A 22,714-nucleotide genomic window follows, 5' to 3' on the forward strand; every position below is an offset into this window, starting at 1 on the left:
GAGTGTGGATATTGAGGGAACTAATTTTACGACTATTTCAAGTGAAAGAAGGCAGGTGCCAGAGAATAAAGCCCTGGGGCCAGTGGAAGGGTGATGTCAAGGCTGGTGGCATACTGACTTATGGCATCAGGGGAATGGGGGTGACTCTTGGTCATCCTGGGAGGCATATGCCCTCACCACAGAGTCAGTCCCCCTCTCAGATGGAGTAAAAGCAGAAGTCACCTCTTCCTTCTTACCTTGACTCTTGCAAGATCATGTGGATTGAGGACTGAACCCTGATAAAATTCCACCTGAGTAAAATGTCGTTTGAACAGAGCTTCTAGCTCCAGGTTAGGGGAAATGCTGGCAGGGAGAGAAGAAACAGCCATTAATATAACAGACTTGGGTATTTCTGCCTCCGTGGCCTCCTTTCTCTCTGACTTCCAAAAACAAAGCCCTAGGAAAAGGCTTTCACTTTCAAAGTAGCCCCCTTTCCTGCAGAAATGAAAGGGTCACACTCAAGAGGAGTAAAACCCCAGCCCACTGAAAACTCAAACCAGTACCAAGGTAAAATGAAGCCATTCACAATCTTCACAGAGTCTGAGGCCTATGGGGCAAAATGTCTTTCATTTTGTTATGAATGGAATCGCTATTCTACGAATAGAGAGACCGAGCTGTGACCTCAGAGATTAGTCAAAGGTGCCCCTGGCAGAGCCTACTGCTCTTCCCTCCCTCAAAGCCTCTTCCTTGCTTCTCAGCCCTATGGACTTCTCATCTCCTGGGGCCTGGATCAAAACATGTCACCTCTGAGCAGCCACAGACAGAGTGAATTTACTCTTGGTACTGTTCTTGGTTCATACACGTGTACGCTATTCGTCATTCTTAGTGTGAGCCATACAGATACCTTTCCCATTGGAGGACAAGGACTAAAGCACGGATTGACCTATTCATTCATTTATTACTTCTGCAAAGATGAAAAATATCTGTTCTCTATAAAGTACTATGCTAGATGGCAGATGATATTTCGTTTGAACCTTCTAGGTACCAAGACTTGTGTTGGTCAATGCTTGCCTAACATTCATTAAGTACTTAGTAAGAGTTGTTCATGTTTTTGAGCATTTACTATGTGGCAGATACCATTCTAAGCACTTGACAAGTATTAACTCATTTAAACCTCAAAACAACCCTAGAGGAAGGGATGTTATTAACCCAAAGTTTCAAGAGGTTAATTAACTGGGCTGTCTACGACAAAGCTGACGCTGACAGATGCTGGGGACGTGGAGGTGAATCCCAGCAAGTGAGGCATTAGCAGCCAGCTTGTTGGTTCAGACTCAAGTAGTGGATGAGAAACAGGTGCCTGTGCAAATCCAACCAGTCTTCGAGATCCATTACTGGTCTGGCCCCTCTCAGAAAGTCTGCCTGGTCATGTAAGAAGTGGTGGTCTCTCCCTGATGCAAATGCCCCATGTGATTCTGCCATTTGACTAAACTGACCTCAGTCAGTGAATATAGCATGGATGTTGAGCTCTAGCTGTTGCACACATGCTCATCTTGAAATGCCCAATGAGGGCAGGACCTACACACTGTACTTCTCTTGAACCTTCCATAGTGCTCAGCAGAGGATGGGCCCCTCAGCTGGTAATGAGAGGCTAAAGCACTGAATTGATCTATGAGTTCTGCTCCTGTGTTCATAGCCTGGCCGGTCTTTTCAGAACTTGGAGAATTCAGTGCTGAGAAGAAAAAAATGCTGGTGTGCTCAAACATGGCAGCCAGTTTGGTATTCTGTGAACAACTGTCAAAAGGAAGGAGACGCACAGAACAGAAGCTTATAGGAAAGTCAACTTCTGTGGGATCTCAGAGCAGGATTGAGTTGTGGGGTGTCAACCCCCTATGGAGCTAGCACCACACATGAGCTTTGTCTCTTGGTAAATTGGGGCTAGTGCTGACTCTATGATGGCCCATTTCCATCAGAAAAGAAAACAGTGCCACTCACATCAACATGCCCGAGTCCCAGAACTCTCTATCCCTGTGGCTGACTACCTTTTACCTAAATGGGGGTCAGATGAAGCTTAAAACCCCAACAACATTGAGCAGAAGGAGATCTCTTCCTTTCTTCCACTGCACAACAAACATGCAAAACAAACCTTCTATGTTGCTTCTATGTTGCTTATCTTGCCAAATATATTTTATCTTTCGTAATACTAGCTAACATTTATTGAACGCTTGCTGTGTGCCTGATTCATTCTTGACATGGCTTACTTCTTTTCATTCTCTCTACAGCCCAAGAAAGGAGACCAAAACCATTGTGATCTCCTTATCTACTGAATGTAAAAACTGAGGCCCAGGGAGGTTAAGTAACTTATTCAGCGAGTAACTGATTGAGTCAAGATTCACATGGAGCACTCTTGAATTCACAGCATGTACTTTTACTCCCTGTGTTGATTAAAGAAGAGAACTTATGCACGGGGAGTAGCACAGTGTCCTACAGCGGAGGTTTCTAGAAACGGGAATTATTGTTGCAACTGTTTCCATTACATTATACCCTGCTTCCTCTTATGTCTGTGTCTTTCCTGGCCACTGTGTCCCTCCTGCACTTGTAAAGAATCCACACGAGACAGCTAATCTTCCACACCAGACACTGTGGACACACCTGGATCAAATAGATTCAGACAGCTGATGGGACGGTAATGACGTATTTGACCCATAATGAACTTCACTGTTATTTGCCAGAGTTGCTCCACAGAGGCAGGTGGTGTTCTCACCACTGAACTAATGTTCCCTTTCCATTGGTTCCAGATTGTCCTCTTTAAGGAGGCCACATGGCTGATTCAACTCTGCACTACCCTCCAACACTGCCCCCATACCACCACTCCACAGATATTCAGTGAGCCCTCCTCAGGAAGCCTGGTTGAGTGGAGGGTCTTGAAACAGCAGGGGCCCCTTACTTGTGAAGAAAGACAATCTCCACGTTGACATCATCCCGGTCCTTGTGCAGGAAGTCCTTCAGGAAGTTGGAAACACTCTCCAGAGTGATGTGTCCACAGACCACAATGTGCCTGAACAGGAGAAGCCAGTTAGATGGGGCCAACCCAGCGAGGACCCAGCACCCACCCCAGGCAAGACAGAGGAAGCGCACAGCTGCGGGGAAGCATTCTTCTCCTCCCGAGGCCTCAATTAAAGCCCAGCTCCCATCCCCAGAGGGCTGTGAGGCAAAGCAGCGGTGCTGGCAGGTGTTCAGAGACTCCAGACAGAAAAGGCATATGGCTTCTCACCTGATGCTGCACAAAATCCTATTAAAAGCCCAACCGTTTGGCCAAGTGGTTTTATGCCTTTAACAATAAGTGACATTATGCGTGCGCTTAAATGCTGCATTATCAAGTCCCTTGCAGATTCAGATCTTTCCCTTTCTGCCCACAAAGCGTCCTCCTGAGAGATTTACCGAATGGGTCTTGGTTTATGACATAGAGCTTATCAGGTAATGAGATAACAAATCTTGCTGAAACGATGATTTTGTGTGTAAGAAAGCGGACTTTTATCAGGGTGGCTAATGTGCGGCTTGACACGTTATGGGCTCTGCTGGCCATAAGCAGTAAAAAGGAAATTTTGCATTTTTCCGCCATAACTCCTCCGACAATGGGGGCATGTAACACTTTACAGTAAGTGAGCATTACTCAGGGCTAAATGGGGATGGGACGCCTATGGAATCGGAGATCAGCAGCAGGCTGTCCATCCTCAGATAGCTACCTCCTCAGGGTGCCTGGGATTTCCATGAGAGCTGAAGGAATTTACTTCAAGATGGGGAGAAGCTAGAAAGGGATGAGGCTGGAACTGTTTGCCTTGATCCAGGGAGGTGTGGACTTCTGTTTCTGGAGATGGTGGCTCCCCCTGAGGAGATAAGCCTCTTTTCCAGAACTGCCGGGACAACAGTCCCCCCAATATCTTTGGGCTCCCAGACCAATCTGATGAATCTGAACCAACCTGGCTGTACCATGGCCACTTACATTTGCTATCCAATGCTCAATCAGGAATAAGCACTTCGGTGCACGAGTTAGCCCCATGACCCAAAGCAGGGGCCTCACTGTGGAGATGAAACCTGCTGGCTTCTAATAAGAAGACTGTAGCAAGGGGCTCAGCCCAGGTCCCTGTGCCTCTCAGGCTGCTAGCGACAGAGGCTGAATCCCTGGCTGGGCTCTGAGGCATGGGTAGGTGGTGAACATCGAAGCATGGTAATTTCGTGGGAAAAAATTTAGAATGGCTAGGTCCCTTGCACCTCATAATTGCTCTGTGCACATTCCAATAAGGCAGAAAGCTCATTGGCTGGAGGCAGCGCATAATGGGAGGAAGTGATGATCACTTATGCAATGTTCCATTAGATGCCATTACAAGAGCCTGCCCTTTCGTTGTAATTTGGTGCTTGACTAAGTATGTGAGAATAAGGCAGTAAACTCATTGGTGAAAGGATAATGATGCAGAACAAAGAGTAAATCAATAATATGCACAATGCAGTTAATAATATCACCATTATGGACTGTTATTGTTACGGTGCTGCACTTAGTGGCCGGGCAAGCGGAGGCCATCGCAGGGAGGAAAGATTGTCAGTGGCTGCCTCAGAAGAGACATCCCAGCATGATCACTTTATTCTCTAGCAAGTGCCAGCCAGGTACAGGGAGGTCCCTTGGCCACCCATTCCAAATGCCCCAAACCCACATGACTAACTCCCTCCTGAAATACACAGCGTGTGAGACTATAGGACGTAAACAGAACACTCGGGTTATATACGTTTTTATCATGTCATATCTTAAAATATTTCTTGTGACACGTGCATTTATATGGACAAAACAGGCTGCAAATGAATTTGCATGTTTTGCATAAGATCTCTGATTTTGAATTTGCCAAGTATGTTCAGAAAGTGAGAGAGAAATAGGACCTCCCTCCTGATCTGACATGTGGGGCTGCATGGGGCAATTCTAATGCTTTCTGCCTACAGACGTCTATGATTGAGAATAAGCCCAGCATGAATCCAATGTACGGGCGCCTCCACAGGACAGTTCTGGGTTGGGCCCTTCCTCTCACCTGGATGCGAAAATAAGCCAGATGGGATTCCCTGCTCTGCCCCCAAAGACGTGTGTGATCCTGGGCAAGCTCCTTATCCCCGTTCAATAGATGAGGGAGCTGAGAGGCTAATACCATCCAGCTAGCTTCCTGCCTCAGGCATTGCAAAGCTCAAAGTTCTATACCAGTAGAAGCCTGGTGATTATTTAAAGCTGGACTCAAATCAATGATAGGTCTGGGTAAATGCCTGAACATCCATCCTTCCCATCCTGTACGCAAAGGCCTGAATGAACATCGGCCAGCATTGCCTCTCCCTCTTCTGAAATCATTCATCTCTAGGACAGATGTGCAAGAAGTGGAAGGGAAGGAGATGAGTTCACCCTCTCACCCTTGAATCAAAGGCCCTGCCAGCTGATTTATTCAGCCTTAGAAAGAGTCAGGGTTCTCTCAGTTGAAAATGTGCTGGGTACATATAAAATATATTCCAATGCAATCAATATTATCCCTTAAGCCTTTAATTAGCTTTCACTTCTCTTAAGAAGTAGACAAATGCAGGCAGGAGAGGGGAGAAAAAAAGGATTGACTTTTCTCATTTGATGCTAGCTGTCCAATACCATTCTAGACAATTGAGAATATATATCTTTTAGCTACAGCATGATTTCTGGGGTGGAGAGCAGCCTTTATCAAAAAGGAAGAAAAAAAATCTTCCTTCAACATAATTGGTATTTTTGCTCAGAAAAAGCGAGATTGATTGAAAGCAGATTGCCTTTTTGCCCAAGGAGAGTTATTAGGTACATTATCATGGCAACCTTGGAGGACCCATATTGTTCCAATCTGTCCTATATCTGATTTGAAGATTTATGACTTCCTCCTTTTGTGCCAATAATCATTTCCCTCCATTTTGTTTTCCATACAGTGGAAGTTATCAAGAAGCCCACATATTGAACATGTTTGAATGCAGTTAGAGTTGATGGATGGGGAGAGGTCGCCTCTCTAACTCAGCATCTGCATTAGAAGATCTGCTCTCACCAGCCTACGTCTGAGGAAGCACCAGGGGCCTGCAGGAGTACAAGGGATGGATGGCAAAAAGGGAAATTTATTTTCCAGAAACATTTGCAAGACTTTCGAAGATTCCAGGGACAGTAGTTTGGGGAAGGATGTTATTTCAGGGAGAAGAGAAGCAGAATTTCTTATGTCCTCCATGATTGAAAATATAATTGAAAATATTCAAGACTGAGAGCAGGGTGTGTCCTCCTTGTACACAGAGTGATGGTTGTTCATGGTGCATGATTTGAAGAATGCCAAAGAGACCCTCATCCAAAACTGTCTCTGCCAGATTCCATGACACCTACAAATCTACCATGTGAGATTTGTACTTTGATAGCCCCGTGTTAGCTCAGCTCAGACACTAAATAACTGAATAGTCTTGGGCAAGATACCAATTCTGCATTTTACAACTATAAAGTCAGAGTCTCTGAGGGGCTGGTGCTAGTTCCTGATTCATGAGGTTATCTTGAGGATTTATTTAAATAGATAATACATGCGAAGAGCCTAGTAAAGGGCCTGGGCCATTGTAAGCATTATTAAATGGTGGGATTCATGTGATATCTATAAATCAGTAGGTAACAGATGTAAAGTGCTCTACGGCCCCTGGAATCTCACCTAATCCTAAACAACCCTATGTTCCTACAACCTATATCATTGCAGATAACCTCTCTTAACCTCAATTTCCTTAAGCCGCATGCCTGACATCCCACAGCAAGAAAGTGACTTGCCCAGGATGTGACCCAGGTCCCCGACTCTAATGCTTGTTCAGATGAAGGTGATAGAGGGCAGAGAGCAGAGGATGGAGTATTCCAGGTTCCGCTCTTTATGGCAGGCAGAGCTGGGCCAGCAGGATGCCCTCCTCATCACACAGTGGAGGGGATGATGGAGGGGTCCTCACTGGACCAGGAGAGAGACTTAGCCGGGGACCGAGATGGACGAAGATCATTCTCACTTAGGACGTCACAGTGTTGGGGCACCTGAGTGGCTCAGTCAGTGAAGCGTCCAGCTTCAGTTCAGGTCATGATCTCATGGTTCAAGGGTTCAAGCACCACATCAGGCTCTGTGCTATCGCTCAGAGCCTGGATCCTGGAGCCTGCTTTCGATTCTGTATCTCCCTCTCTCTACCCCTACCCTACTCGAGCTCTCTCTCTCACTCAAAAATAAATAAACATTAAAAAAATTTTTCTTTTTAAAAACATCACAGTATTGCAGCATCACTAGATACTGTGAGTGAAGGCAGAAACTCTAAATCAAGTTTTTAAACTTAAGCCACACAATTTGGTCAGTCAAGGGATGGCAAAGTGATGCAAATATCCATTTTAAACATTGTATGCTATGTCCGGCCCAGGACCGCCTCTCCAGTCCAAGGATCCTGAAGATACGGAAAACCTAAATGATCCATGTACAGTGGAGAATATTTAGGAAAGTTACACTATGAAGGTAACTAATGCTGTTCCCAATGTGATTTGAACTTCTTCAGACTACTGATTAGTCTATCTTAATGTCAATCTTATCAGTCTTAATGACTGATATTTACAGGGCCTGGCCGCATGGTTTGTGAAGATGGCCAACAAGCTTAAATCAATAACGATTTCTGATCGGATAGGACTTTTGGGTTTTTAAAACTTTGTCAAGTTCTGTAAACAAATCTTTCTTGGGATAAACTAATGTTAATGGCTGGATCAAAAGATTCCTCTCAGATGCATGAAGAAGCATCTTAAATGCCAAAATAGTAGCAGATGGCATTCAGTGGAAAAGAGTTACTCATCCAGTATAAGCAAACAGGCCTGGTTTGGGGGCAGGGCTCCATAAACACAGGCTGGACTGATGTGTCATGAGCAAGTGTGGCATCAGTGGATGAAGTGGATGAGTATGACAACCTTAAGAATAATGCTTGACTATTACAAACTCTATCAGGGCTCACCAGAAAATTGCCAATTGCTTGTTAAATGGGTATATCTTCACTAAACAACCATGAGTATGCCTCTCTCATCATTAAGCATCTCTGCCTCCAGAATGCAATCCCACACATTCTCCTCAATCACTCTCCTATCCTTCTTGGAGATGTCCAAGGGAAGCCAGGATGCCCCAGTTGAGTTGGAACCTGTTTCTGAGCTTAGTTCCACTGCGGCTTTTCAGAACGGACAACTTAGGGGAGGTGACCAAGGGCAGGAGGCATAAGAGGAGGATGCCGAGGGAGCCCCCAAACTCTTCAAGGCTCCAGTGAATGAGGCCTCCAGAGACTCACTGAGGCTGAGGTTAGCTAATGAAAACTAAAATCTACACATTTTTAAGATTCAGGTAGTGTTTCTTAGAGCCTGAAAAGTAATGGGCTCCACTCCACAGTCTCATGTTTATCTTAGTATGAGAATAGCCCCTGGTGAATGTTTAGTCTAGTACCTGCTATTTGGATGTGGAAACTGAGGCCCAGAGATTCAGTACAAGGTGAATGGCAGAGCATGAGCAGCCCTACCCCGTTGGTTTGGTGCCTTCTAGATAGAGGGAGGGCTGATGCCGCTGGGCTGGGAGTCAGGAGACTGGGGCCAGTCACTACAAAATGAAGGAGCCCAGACTGACTGGGCTGTTCCCACCGACACCGATGGATCCCCCCACAGAGTTCTAGCTCTCTGCCCTTCTAGTCCAGGCCACCATCACATCTTGTCTAGACGTCGGCAGTACTTCCTAATTCAGTTCCCTGTTCACCCTCCACACCACCCCCCCCCCTCAAAACAGCTAAAGAGCAAGGACTGAGGCAAATCTGCCTGCATCAGGTCCCCCCTGGGGGCAGGGAGGTCTCACATCGCTCTTTAGCACAGCCTCATTCTAGGAAGACAATGTAAAATGCACAGCTCTGGGCTGTTTATTTTTAAAGATACTATATCCATTTTTACTGGAACAAGTATAAAGAACTTAAAAAACCCATAGCTATCCTGTCACAATAAATCACACAGAGTAAATTGAAAATCCTATACAGCTTTCCCTGAATACATTGTGCTCACTTTGTCAGAGAGGTAGATGAAATGTGGCATATATTGATCTAGATGTCTCTGTAAAACTATAATATTTATATCAAATACATATGCTAGAATCTCTTCTGTCTTTCTGCTGAGACTTCTAATCATGCTCTTTCCATCCAACCTCCCCCAACCTCCCCCTGCCCCCCGCCCACACCCCAATGGTAGCCACTGGCTTGGTGGGAATGAATTTTAAGAAGGACTTGTCAGGGAAATTCAGCAGCATTTTATCACATAGAAAGCAGGCTGGGGGCAGCAAGAGACCCCACAACCCAAAGCACACAGTGGTCAGTACTAAAATTTAAAGTTATCCCTCCAAGGTTGAATTTGAACCATTCAGTGTCCACAGAACTATCTCTCCAAGACTCTCACACAAGCTAAGGTCTGGGCAGATTCTGGGCTTGACCTTCTGTATCACCTGGTGGTGCTTTCTGTGACTGCTTTGTCCCACAGCTTCCCCTACTTTGGATCATGTCCTTCAGGATGACTGTTAACCAGGTTTTCCTGTGAAGTGCAGGACCCCACTGCCTAAAAGGAAGGAGACTAATCCAACTCCTGCCTTCCCACTTCCTCCTGTACTGACAGCCAGTCCCAAAGGAACTGACGTCCATGCAGGGCAGTTCACCTATGGCCAACAAAAGCTAGCTCCAGACTGTGCAGGTCCCATCCTTCTGATGAGGGAGCATAAGGCAAGCCACCCGACACCCTGCATGGCCCCCCCACCCAGGTGGGATATGTGTGATATTCCTTAGGCACTTCTGCGTGCCCAAGAACAAAGGAAAGGGCAGAAAACAAATGGTTACATTGACAGAGTCTCTATCAGTTTACAAATATCTTAGTAAAATTACCAGAAAGGGGCAATCTTATCAATAGCCCAATCTCCAGGAACTCCTACTATCTTAATGATGTTTTGCTAGAGGGAAAACAAAAAAAAAAACTTACCTTAGTTTGACAAAACTAGGCACTCAGTAATCTGTGAGTTTTAGCATATGGAAATCCCTTTAAGAAACTTCCTCTTGACTTCACCTCCCCCAACTCCATAGTATATATAACCAGTCACTCCTCACAAGCCCAGTGCAACTCTTTCTGCACACAGGTCCTGTCCCCATGCTTTAATAAAATCAACTTTTTTGCACCAAAGATGTCTCAAGAATTCTTTCCTGGCCATCAGCTCCAAACCCCCATCACTCCAAAACCCATCACTTCCATTCCACCTAGGGACCCATCACTTCCATTCCACCTAGGGACCTGGCTCAGGACCTCCAAAGCTTGCTAGACTTTCCAGAACTATCTACTGACCAATGGACTGGTTGGTAAGGTGTGCTTGTCTTGGACACCTGATGCCATTGTAAGTGTAGAAGAAACATAACCATTAGTTAACGGCAAGATTGTCAGATCATTGGCTGATTCTGCTACCCCAGATCTGTTTCGAGTTTGTGAGAGAACAGTACATGTAAGGAGGGCAAAAATGAAATCAAAACAACTGTGAGTGTGTTTTGAGGCCATAATCCCAAACGCTGGCTTTAGCCATTTCTGGTTAGAACAAATGAAAAACAAAACAAGCAAACAAAAAGCCCAAGGAGGTTTGGAGATAAGACTTTCTACCCAGGGCCACAGCTAGTACTTTGCTAATTACAAAGAAAGGAAATGCCTTCTCCCTCCTAGTGAGGAAGAGAATAAAGTAATCATCTTATCCAGCTGTCAATAGAGCTATTCTGGAAGACACAGGCTGCTTTGCAGTTTCCCTAAAAAAGGGGCAGAAGGCTGAGCAAATAGATCCCAACAGTGCAGCAAAGGCACCTCTGTAAAACAGAGCCGCAAGGTCACAGGACAGACTATTGGGAATGCCAACAGTGAATACTGAGATGTCCTGACCAGAACAGAACTTTCTGCACAAAGTAGGTGCATCTGATCATATGCAGATGGTCAGGACCTAAACAACGCCAGAGGGGTCTATATCTACACCTCCACCATCCTAGATCACAATTACATCTCCATAATTAGACCATGCCCAAGGAATGATCAAATATCTTTTGTAGCTTGCTGCCTAAAGGAAGCCTCAGTCCACATCTTGAAAATAAATTCTGAGAACCTCAGGAGGCATTGGCTGTACTGACATGTGCAGCCCACACCCTCTCTTCTGTCAATGGCACCTCATTTTTAATTTGGGGAACCAGTCATCCCCAATGAGATATAGTGTTGGGACCTTTAATCAAGTTTCCCTGCCCGAACTAGGCCAATCAATACTTCTTTCTCAGCCTTGAATGGAGTGACACTAAGTTCACAGTGGGATCCATCCTTGTGCAAAGCCCTATAATGACTATCCCTGAGTTTCTGCTTGCTGGGTCCCAGAGCTGCTTGCCTAGCTCAACTCTGTCCTTTCTGGGATCTTGCTCTTCAATTTTTCTCTGAATTCTATAAGGTACTCTAACCTTCTAAAAAAATTCCTCTCTTGCTTAAGTTAGCAAGAACCAGTTTCTGTTGCCTATAATCAAAGAGCCCCTAACTGGAAGAGTTGTTTACCTTAACCTTAATTTCTCACTTAATTTTCACAACAACCCAGTATGCTGGTATTGTTTGGGTTTCTTTCTCTCCCCATCCTTCTTTCCTTCCTTCCCCCAAGAGGAATTATACACCGATCTTAAGTAAGCAATTCCATAACTGCCTGACTCTCACAAATTACACTGTGTCTCTCCCCAATACCCTTGCCCTTCCACATTTTATTCATCCCTTTACTGCAGACTTGGTAGCCTTTGGCCATTTTCAAGCAAGTCAATCTTCCTTTGACCTGGTTCTTCCAATCTTAAGAGAAATCAGGGCACTGAATAGCACTTTCCTCTATGCAGATCAAAGTAGATTTGCCTGTCTCTACTTGGTAATGCTGCTTCTGAATAAGAGGCACCAAGAGAAGAGAAGACTAAGGCCAAGGTCAACCATACCCTTCGGGGATGAAGGCGGAATGGGGGGATAATGAGTCCAAGCACAGAAATGGCTCTTACTTTTGCCCTGGTAAAGGGGAGGTCTGTTAGCTTTGATGTGCAAAGCGAGCCCCACCTCCCTGCTAACACTCCGGGTAAATCATGCATCATGGCCCTAGAGCATATGTTGTTGGGACTACCTTCCCATAATGACAATCAAGTTGACACATCCTGGCCTTGTTCCCCAGCCACACCCAAGGGTGTTGTCCCTGCTAGCATATGCTGCTAGCTATCCAATCCCCTCTGAGTAGATCCAGCACACTTGCAAAGGCCTCAACTGGCCTCCAGCATCTGTTACACAGGTAAGAACTGGGAGGAGTTCACAGGTGTCAGGGTCGGCTGAGACATAATACACCACAGGGGCACTCAGGGTAGCGTCAGCAGCTCCCCCACCTTCCCAAGTCTCTCCATATCCCTCTTTTACTGGGCCCATCATTAAAACCATAGGTTTTTAGGTGCACAAGTCACCCCGCTATTACCTTTGCCCAAAACTGCTCCAAAGGGTACATTTTAACAATATGAATTATCCAATGCTTTTGGAAGCATTCCCTCTGAAATGTTTGCAGTCTTTATGATTTTATTGAACAAAATTCCTGCCAAAGAGCATTTCACTGGGATGATTCCCTACATAATCAAGCCTCTATTTAGCTACCACTTGTTCCTTGGATGGTTCTGATTGGTCAAAGTCTCAGGTAAGCTCCAGGAGAGCAAGAACCACATTTTCTTGCTCATTCTTTAGCCACAGCACTTAGCGCAGTGACTGGAACATGGCAGGGGGTCACATACTTGTTAGCTGAGCAAACATGCTGGGATGGCAACTTTCCTAAATCTGTTCTATATCCTAGCCAGCATTTGCCTTTGAGTTCAGTGGCTAAGGTTGCAAAGCCTCGCCAGAGACGGGCATGAATCTACCTCCGAACTGCCTCTATGTCCCCTAGTTAAGAAGGGATAGGAAGGGGGGATGAGATTGCTTTTACTGACAACTGGTACCATATCTGGAGCAGTCCCCATGGTTCCGGGGTGGGAACAGATCATTGTCATGCAACACTTGTACTAGATGTGGGAGCCCAAACCCTGAGAGACACAGAATCAGGTTTTCATGAGTTTCACATTACAACAGCCTGTAAGTTTACTAGAAGGAGACACTGGGCTTGGACAGCTAGAGAGTTTCCTGGTTTATTTTCAGTGTATGATGGCAGCAGCAGTGGGCCACACCCAAGTCTACTAGGAACCACTTTGTGTGGCTCTGGAAAGGCTTCCAACACAAGAAATGACATACCAGGAAGACAGAAAACACGGTGAAACTTACTCTCGGATGGTGGTGTTTGTTGTTTAGATTTGGAAACTACCCAGGGAGGATTCACCCAATCAAACATGAGGCTGAGCAGAAAGATTCTCTAGGGATTATAATTAGAAAAGTCATATTCAAAATTCTTTCTTTCTTTTTTTTTTTATGGAGGAAAGACTATCTGAGAGCAAAAGTCTAGGTTTGAATATGACTTTTTTTTTTTTTTTTTTTTTTAGGTACACAGTTCATCTCCCACCTACATTTCTATTCTTGTTTTCAGAACAATAGCTGGAACATTTTGAAAAGTGTGTGGAAAGGAAGAGAGACAGCAAGAAAGTGGAGGGGGGAGGGTGGGGCAAGCCTTCACTCCATTAGGTATTATCAGGAAATTGATTTAATATGCATCCAAGTCTCTTTAAATAGAGCTTCAAGTTTGAAAGGGGCTGAAGATGTGGCTTACAAGAATCCAAAGCAGATGCAAAGAAAGAAGCGCCCACATCCACACCCACCAAGACCCCTCTCATCAGAAAGGAATACCTAGCATGTTACATTATACAGTACAGCATCTAATGACACTTGCTTTCGGTATCTGCCCCTCGGTTCTGAATTTCAGAAGTAGTAAAGGGGTCATTTTTCCAAAGTATTAGGGCAATCTCAATTCTTTTTTCCTCCCCCAAAAGTTTAATGTTAATCAAAGCAGAATGTCTAATCAGTCCAAGATGGTCTGTCAACTTGAATTATCTGTTTGTCTTCCTATTTACTGTATCTGTCTGTCTACAGTTCTTCCTATCTTTGTGAAGATCAGTTATTGGGGCCTGTGTTTCCTTCTGACTAGAATGGCTACCAGATGATCCTTCCTGGTGATATGTTGATGATTTGCTAATTTATGGCTTTTAAAATCTAGGAATCTGAAAACATTGCTGGGAGTTCAGGCTGGGAATCACATGGGCCATGCAAGGAGAGGACTGAATGGCTTCCCTGTCAAAGGACAGACGTTTGTGTGAAATGCAAAGCCTCAGTCACATTTCAACCAGAGTGATGTCTGTGATCTAGAAATCATAAATGGCACCTTATAGGAAACACTCTCTCCAGGAGTAACCCCCCACCCGCCACGTCAGGCTTTGCAGAAGCGAGAGTGAGTGTTGCCCAAGCTGTACATAGACGGGAAAGGAAAGGAGGCCCATGGTACTTGGCCCAAGACAATACCACACGAATTAACCCCACATCCTATTCCCAAGTGCTGGAGTCAGCCCTTATCAGAAAAAGTACACATGGAAATGTTATTATAGGAAGACGGTCACCTCTGGGAACCAAGAGGAGAGGCTTAAATAAGCTCTGATTTTGAACTCCCCAGCCACTTTAGTGGCCAAATAATATAATGCATAGCTCAAGAGAGATGTGGCATATTTGGAAATCTTCATGGGTTTGAAGAAGTACATTTATACCCAGTGCCTGTGTGTAGCAAGCACTCAATAATCACACGTGGAATGGACGGTGAAGGCATGACTCACGCTAGTTCCCCTAGGCTGGGGTTGGGGGGATGGCTATGGGGTAGACTGAGTGAGTCTTTATAAACAAATATGCTTGACCTTTGAACAACATGGGGGTCAAGGCACCGACCCCTGTGAAGTCAAAACTCCACATGTAACTTTTGACTCCCCCAAAACTTGACTACTAATAGCCCATCATTGACTGGAAGCCTTACCAATAACATAAACAGTCGATTGACACCTATTTTATGTGTTACATATGGCACAGACTGTATTCTTACCATAAAGCAAGCTGGAGAAAAGGAAATGTTAAGAAAATCCTAAGGCAGAGAAAACACATTCACAGTTCTGTACTGTATTTATCTCAAACAATCCACGTGTAAGTGGACCTGTGCGGTTCAAGCCCATGTTGATCAAGGGTCATCGGTAATGCCTGTTTGGGCACAGCAGATCGTTTAAGATTCTAATTCTTTGAAAAAGCAAAAATTGGTCTAGAACCACAGCAGACAAAGGTTGAGTGTGGTGGAGAAAATGGAGCGGAATTTCAAGACAGCCAGGCAGGAGGGAATAGAAAGTGGTCTCATAAAGGAACAAAGGCCACAGAGAGAGACGGATGAGGAGACCATTTCTGATATGAGGAGACACAGAATTTTAATAAGAACCCGCTAATAAGGAACCAGGGAAGATACGCAGGGTACCCTCTCCTGGTAAGTCTGTGGAGAGTATACTATACAGGCGAAATAGAGTCTGAAAGGAAAATGAGATTTTAAGACTTACTCCCATGGTTGTAGGACCACGGTAGTAGGACCAAAGACCAATGGTTGTAAGCGGAGTCCGTGTGACATGAATTTTAAAACTAGGGTGTTGACTCCTCTCAGCCTAGGAGTAACAAAAGCTGGGGTGCACAGCCACGGAACAGGCTGTGACATCCCCTCCTCTGAAAGGTCACCTCCCAGGACCTCTTTACAGTAAGTCACCCCTGTTCTGCTGTATAATAGGATCTTAGTCTTTTTCGTGTTCATTTTTGCCACATGTATGAACATTTGTACTTGGTATTTTCTTCAGTCATAGCCTTGCTCATTGCCTGTAACCTCCTGGCGACTGTAATGTCCTTGAGGACAAGTCCCACGGGTTGCTTGCTCACCACCGAATCCTTGGCATCCAACACAACCCTCATTGTGCCGGGCACAGAGGCGCTCAGTGAACATCCGTGGACTGAAAATGAGCAAGTGGAAATGATAACAGGAACGGAGAGTGAGGCAGGAAACTAACTGTGTTCTAGTATTTCTTAGCTCTTGAAATTCTTATCTAAATTACTGAAAACTCTTTAAAATATAACCACCACATTAAAGAACATAATAAAGTACTCTGTTTTCATTTTTAAATGGAAAAGCATGATACATTCTGCCAACCTCTGTGGCTTTAGGGCTCCCTTTTACAATCCTGAGGCCATGTTGAAGGCAGACTGCCTTACTCCCCCCAGGAAGACCCAGCCTCCTGAGGGTAACACTTCCACCTACAGCTCTGCAATAAACCTAGAGAGTGGATCTTGCAGAGGACTTTTGGGGCAGGCGGGAGGGAGGGAGGTCCTGCTACTCTAATTTTCACTGACAGTTAAGAACCCACCACCAAAGAAGTTCTCTAAACCGAAGGAAGCCAGGTGGATATGTCTGCCAGGGCAGGGAATGCTCTTCTTAAGATGCCATGCAGGTAGACTCTGCCTAGGAGGGTGTCTGCATCTGGCAGATCACTACAATCTGCCATGGCTGGTAACCTAGGAAGTGAGCTCCCCAGGAAGAGGTTGAAAGTGTTGAGACCCACAAATAAGGCACAATTTTGGTCAATGATCCGTCTGTCTATCCTTGAGAGCCCCTCATTGTTACAAGTGTACAAGAGGTAAATACATTCCTAGTCTAACCAAATGAGAAAAATCAAGGAAGAGACGGTTCAGTCCCCTCCCCACCTTTTTGTCCTTGGGGTGGGGCGAGGATCCTTAGAGGCAGTAGGTGAGCGAAGGAAAACACAGGACCACAGTGATACTCGTGCATTTCTCTTCCTTTCCATCATGTGCACGGTGTTGTGGCCCCACTTATGGGTAGAGGTGGAAGAACAACCATAGGATCATGAGGTTCAGAACAAAAAGGGGTCTCAGGAGATGATCTTCAGAGGCAGCACGGCCCAGTGAAGCAGATTGCCCCTTGGTTCAAACCCTAGATGCACCCTTTGTTAGCTGTGTGACATCAGGCAAGTCACATAACCTCTCTGTTCCTCAGTTTCCTCGCCCACTGCAAATGGAGATGATAATACTTCCTTTTGGTGGTTGCTGTGAGAATTAAGCGATATGCAAGTTTGTAGGTATTCTTACTGTCAGAGAAGGCAGTCCTAGGGCTCTGGGCTATAACGAGTCACTTCTCATCTACAAGTACCCCCAAAAGCTTGTGACCCAAGCTTTGTCTATATAAAGAAGAGTTCTAAGAGAAGCCACAGTATTTAAGTTTCACAAACAACTTTCCTGAATTGAAATTAGAGCTAGCTTAGTCTGTGACAATGGTTCCCTCAACCAGAAGAGAGGCCTAGCCTCCTCATTCAGCCACAGAACCTCTCCTTCAAGAAGACTTCCCTGGTCCCCTTTGCCTTCTCCTTGTCGTCTATTATACCTTGTCCTCTCTGTGTGTCCTCTCAGCATTTGGCTACAGAAATCAGTAGAATAATCCAAAGCTATCCTATTCTTCCTTGTCCCAAACACCTGGCCTAGGACTGCCTCAGTTGGGGGCCCCAGAAGCCCATCATGGGAAACACGAGGTCTGGATGGCTCCCTGGCCCGGCCACCTCTAACAAGGGGGTTACAACAGATGGATTCCTCTCTGTGGCTGATTATTTTCCATGGCCCTTGGCCATGTGACCTCAGACCATGATCTTGTCAGTTCTCATAAACTAACCAGGAGTGGCTGAGTCACACGCAGAGAGGAAATCTCAGGGGGGAACAGCAAGGGCCATGGGAGGAAGGAGAGCAAGCTGGGACCCAAAGGCCATGAGAGCCTCACCCCACTGCTCCCCCAACTCTGAGCAGCTTTGGTCTTACATGAAGGGAAGGAGGAGGCATCGGCCCTGGGGGTCAGCTGGGCTGTAGGCAGGCTACCCTTTTGAATAAGACCTGGGGTCTCAGCCCGAGAGGACAATTGTCCCCAAGACCTCCAACCCACAGAGACTGCCTGCCGAGGCCACTCATTGAACCTCTGGTCACTGACACCCAATTCCTATTCTTAGGAGCCCTGATGCATCATAATAAGATAGAGAATAGCTGACATGTCCCCACATCTACTGCTGGCTCTGGATGTCCTGTGGGAGGTCAAGTGAGGAACACTGAAGTGAATGTTGGAGGAAGCCAGGCCAGGCCTTTGATCCCATGTTGACGGTGAGGACGTGCCGGGGATGCTATATGAAGTGTTCACATTATGTCAAACACATTGATCAAAACCGAAAATGAGGTGCCAACAAAACCTCCACGTTCTCCAATATCCTGAAATTGGGTGTTGCGTAAACAAAACCCTGAACTTTTCTGCCTAATGTGTGTGTGTGTGTGTGTGTGTGTGTGTGTGTGTGTGTGTGTTTACTTTAAATCATCTTTAGATTTCAAAGTTGTGTGTCTCCGTAGCTTTTGGGTCACAAGTTACCTTAAATTCTCTGACAAGTTAATGCATTGTTAGAGTAATTCTGAGTAAGATATGCATGTGTAAACAAATCCCTTAACTATGTATATGTTTTAATTACATTCTGGGCGTTCACTTGATGAAATCCTGGGGAGAAGAGTGTACATACGTGTATCCATGAATACAGCACATGTATTTTTGCATACACAAAAACACAGGGCAAAGCACGCTATTTTAAGAGTCTGAGCTCTATCTTTCAACAAAGTTTAGCTGCTTTCCCCTTGCAAATGCATTTAATTTTATCTGGAAACTTTTTGACGTTAGAAATAGAACAACTGTAGTTTCTCATTATGTTTGCTGCCAGAATCCATGCTTGGTTGCTCAACTAAAGACCTTATATTGCTAATTACTACCACATGCCCATATCCCAAGCGAAAGAAAACTTATTGATTCTGACAGCCCATTCTCTCAACGCTGAATTCCAAATGAAAACTCAAATTTTGGCCAAACATAACATTTCATCAATCTTGTTCTACTGACTGGAAAAACAACATCAAACAAAGGGTGCTAATGGCCCTTTATTACCGTTCCTTTCCCAAGCTTATATTTTCTGATGAAAGATCTAAGTGACCAAAGGGCTTCTTTAAACTACTTAGTAATTAGCTTTTGAACCAGGAAACAATGCGTAAAGTAAAGTGAACGGTCCCAGTGTTGATGACAGGACCGACTCTCTGTCCTCAGGGTCGGGGGACATCAGAGACCCAAAGAGAACATTAAAAGCAAAGTGTGTATTTTCCTAAAGGGAGACGAAAAAAAGAGACAGAGAAAACACCAGGCTAAAAGCCGGTGGTAAAAGATGACAGAGATGGAGACAGAACAAAAGCTGCGGGGAGTCTGTGATCTGAAGTCATCAGCACTCGGGGGTTTGAGTGGAGGTGCCAGGGCAAAAAGATGATGGGATCAGACCAGGGGTGGGTGAGTGACTGCTGGTCTCAGTCCTCATCTGGGATGCCCACCAACAAAAGCCACCCGCCACCAGGCCCACCCGCACTGGACTAGGGAAACTAGAGGGAAAAAAAATTTTACCTGGAGGGAGAGTCAAGAAGTATTTTCAGCATAGACTTGGGGGCAATTGACTTTATTGGCTTCTTCGGGGGCAGTGACAAGGAAATGCTGGCCGAGGTAGTGGGGTGGGAGGAATAAAGAGAGCCCATGCCCTCAGAATGCCTTCTGCTTTATGGCGACCTGTTCACACCTTAAAGGCAAAATGGACAGAGGAGCTGTTTTTCTCTTGGCAATGGAATAAATGACCAATGGGAATCTCTGGACTTATCTGGCCTTTTGGATCCAACCAATGGCCCAGAAATCAGAACAGCTTGGTTCTAATCTCATCCAGGGTTGTTAAGATAATAGGGAGAGGAGGGCTCCATTAGAGGAAAGGTGGAGGAACGTGCTGCCTCTACAGACGAGACGCCAACTGGCCTCCTCTCGCTCACTGTCCTTTGTTCCTTTGAAAGGAAACTGGTGTCCTGTGGGCAGTTCAAGAAAATGAGTCTTTTTATTTTCTACCTCTTCATTTTCTGAAGGAAGGACAGGACACCTGAGCTCAGGATGCACTGGAATCACCGACAGGAGATGAGGTTTGCTCCATCCAACATGATTACTGGGCCCAGAGGAGATGGGGGTGGAGGATGGGGAAGGGCAATGCTATAGTTTTATTTTCTCTTAAAAAGCAAAATAGGCTATTCAAGAGCTCATCTGAAAATGTACTGGGGGAGGGGGACCTAGTTATGTGATAGGAGCTTCTATGACCGGGAAGGGGCCTGAGTGATGAAAATATTCTCATCTTCATCTGCACGGTAATCACTGGGTGTGTACATAGGTACAAATCCCTTGAGCTGTACTTTAAAGCTATATACCTCTTACTTTATGGAAGTTAAAACAAAAACCCAGAAACAACAAAAACAAGGCTGAGTGCCCAAGAAAAAGTTAAAAAAAAAAAAAAAGTAAAGAATGGTTGCCACCAGCCCTGCCTCTCCGGAGGCCTTCTCCTCCCAAGACAGTGCTCTGGCAGAAGACAGAGATGGTAAGGCCCTGCCATTTACTTAGGAGTCAAATTTCAGGTTGATAACGAACCCAGACACTGGTATTGATATCAATAAAACGATCTGAACACAAACTGAAATAGTCCCCAAGAAGACAGCATTGATGTATGGGAAGTCAAACAAAAGACCATCAGGAATAGCATGTGGTACCCTAACATACCATAAATGTAATATGTCTTGCCCAGAAGGAATTTCAGCTGAGTAATGAGTCCCTTTGAGGACACGTTCGGTGCCTCCTGGCTAAAGAGAATTGGTTTCCTGGCTGCCACGATGCCTTTACAGCAGGCAAGGTGACCTTTTTCTTGCCCTCCCTAAGACTTCCCTGCTGGAGTATGATCCCATGTTATTGCTGCATGAAAACAACCCCATAGGATGGCATCACGTTAGTCTGGGGCACCAGAATGTAATCACTAAGCCAGTTGAATGAGCTTGGTTTACTTGGTAGGGATTAGAACAGAAGATACAGGCCCAGTAATCTACAACCCGTTCCAGGAGAAACACAGTGGGTCTCTCAGAAAGACGGGTGGGGAAGAAAGGCACGAACGGGTGGGCACAGGTCTGGATAGTCAGTCCACAGGTGACGTCACACCCCACACAGAATGTGGCCCTTCCCTCACAGAAGCACCTGGGTAGGAGGAGGGAGGGGCAGGATTCAGGTGTCACCGCCATAGGGGCTCTTGAAAGTCACTCAACCACATCTTTTCTGATGTAACTGACTTACTTTCTGCCTCCATGTTTGTTAAAAGTCCCGCCGAATTTATTCCGATTCAGGATGAGAGCAGCAATTTCGGGCACGTAGCGGGCAAACATTGCCTACATGCATGAAACAAAGAAACAAGAGCCAAAAAAAAAAATGGCATGCAGAGAGGATTCTACCGCAGCAGAGGCAGCAAAACCTCTTGGCATACTTACTTTCTTCCACTAACCGCACTATAGGAGCCCCCGTATTTCTTGCGGTTTCCTATTAATTCTATGATTTCAGGGACGTAGCTGGCAAACATGGCCTGAGGAGAAGACAGGAGACAGAAGAGAGACTGAAAAGACAGGCCAAAGAAAGGGGGTGACCTTTTCAGAGGGGGTGGGGGGGGGTCGGAACACTAAGATCCGAAAACACAAAGGGGTTAGAACTGCAAAGGTATATACCACTGTGGTGGGTTGTAAAAATAAAGGCACAAAAAGGGCAAGCTCCTGAAAATACACAGGACAAAACAAACATTAACCAACCCGGACAACTAAAAAAGAAAAACAAAAATAAAAAAATCGCAGTCGAGAAAAATACAAAAGAGACAGGAATAAATAAGTTGACATCTAGCGCTTCTTGCTAAAGGAAAGTCAGTAAAGGGGGTGCATGCTGGTGAAATCACACACACACACACACACACACACACACACACACAACTGCAAGAGAAGACCTTTCTAGCTAAAATTCACAGGAGAATCAATGCCTTTATGAGTGATGAAAGACAATAAACATCAAAAGAAGATTAAAATAATATAAACTTATCCAGTAAAAAAAAAAATCACTAAAAAGCACAAAAGGTAAATTTAGGAAATCATGTGGGGGGGTGGAGAAGAAAGGAGAAACACAAAACTGCCATGTTTTGCCCAACAAACATTGTGCTTGTGGCTGGATAAGTGGGTCTCGTTACCTACAGGGACCTCCCTGATGCTGAGGAAATGCTTGTGTTAGCTTACACACGCACATGTACATTTAATATACATTTTTAAAATGTATATATGTCGTATGCATACAGAACAGAGAGATGTATATGCATAGTACAAATGTATGTGCCGTGGACACATGTGAAAGCTGTGTGTGAAGTAGGATTCTAATCACTTACCACATAACAGTGCAAACATCTAAACTTCACCTAAGTTACTTTGAAAGACAAAATGCAGCAACCCCCAATATGCTGCCAGAAATCCCCCTTTCAAAAATTACATCCTAACTGACTGTTATGACCTGCAAAGACCAGAAAAGCAAAGAGCAGAACCTTCTGACTTACAAAGGGGGAGGGAAAATATCCCATGTGTTGCTGCATAATGGAGTTGGTTGGTTCTTTACAAAACCACCCTCGGCTCACCTAATGATGTCCACCTGCATGAGACCAG

General features: G+C 45.2%; 1 protein-coding gene and 1 long non-coding RNA gene across 8 annotated transcripts in view; one reads left to right on the top strand and one right to left on the bottom strand.

Annotated features, from left to right (window-relative positions):
* Positions 1–22,714, bottom strand: part of KCNMA1 (potassium calcium-activated channel subfamily M alpha 1) — a 726,630-nt gene that overhangs the window by 203,880 nt on the left and 500,036 nt on the right. For all 7 annotated transcript variants that reach the window (XM_042961232.1, XM_042961231.1, XM_042961233.1 and 4 more), the window contains exons 9-11: positions 21,515–21,606; positions 2,924–3,034; positions 237–342 (exon numbers count right to left, since the gene is read on the bottom strand). In XM_042961232.1, coding sequence (XP_042817166.1) covers positions 237–342; positions 2,924–3,034; positions 21,515–21,606 — 309 coding nt within the window. The remainder of the gene's footprint in view (positions 1–236; positions 343–2,923; positions 3,035–21,514; positions 21,607–22,714) is intronic.
* On the top strand, positions 4,324–6,267 carry LOC122232115. Its single transcript, XR_006209475.1, has 2 exons — positions 4,324–4,400; positions 5,947–6,267. It is a non-coding gene; the product is annotated as an uncharacterized LOC122232115 (long non-coding RNA).

This window comes from Panthera tigris, chromosome D2 (genome assembly GCF_018350195.1).
Source record: "Panthera tigris isolate Pti1 chromosome D2, P.tigris_Pti1_mat1.1, whole genome shotgun sequence".
NCBI lineage: Eukaryota > Metazoa > Chordata > Mammalia > Carnivora > Felidae > Panthera > Panthera tigris.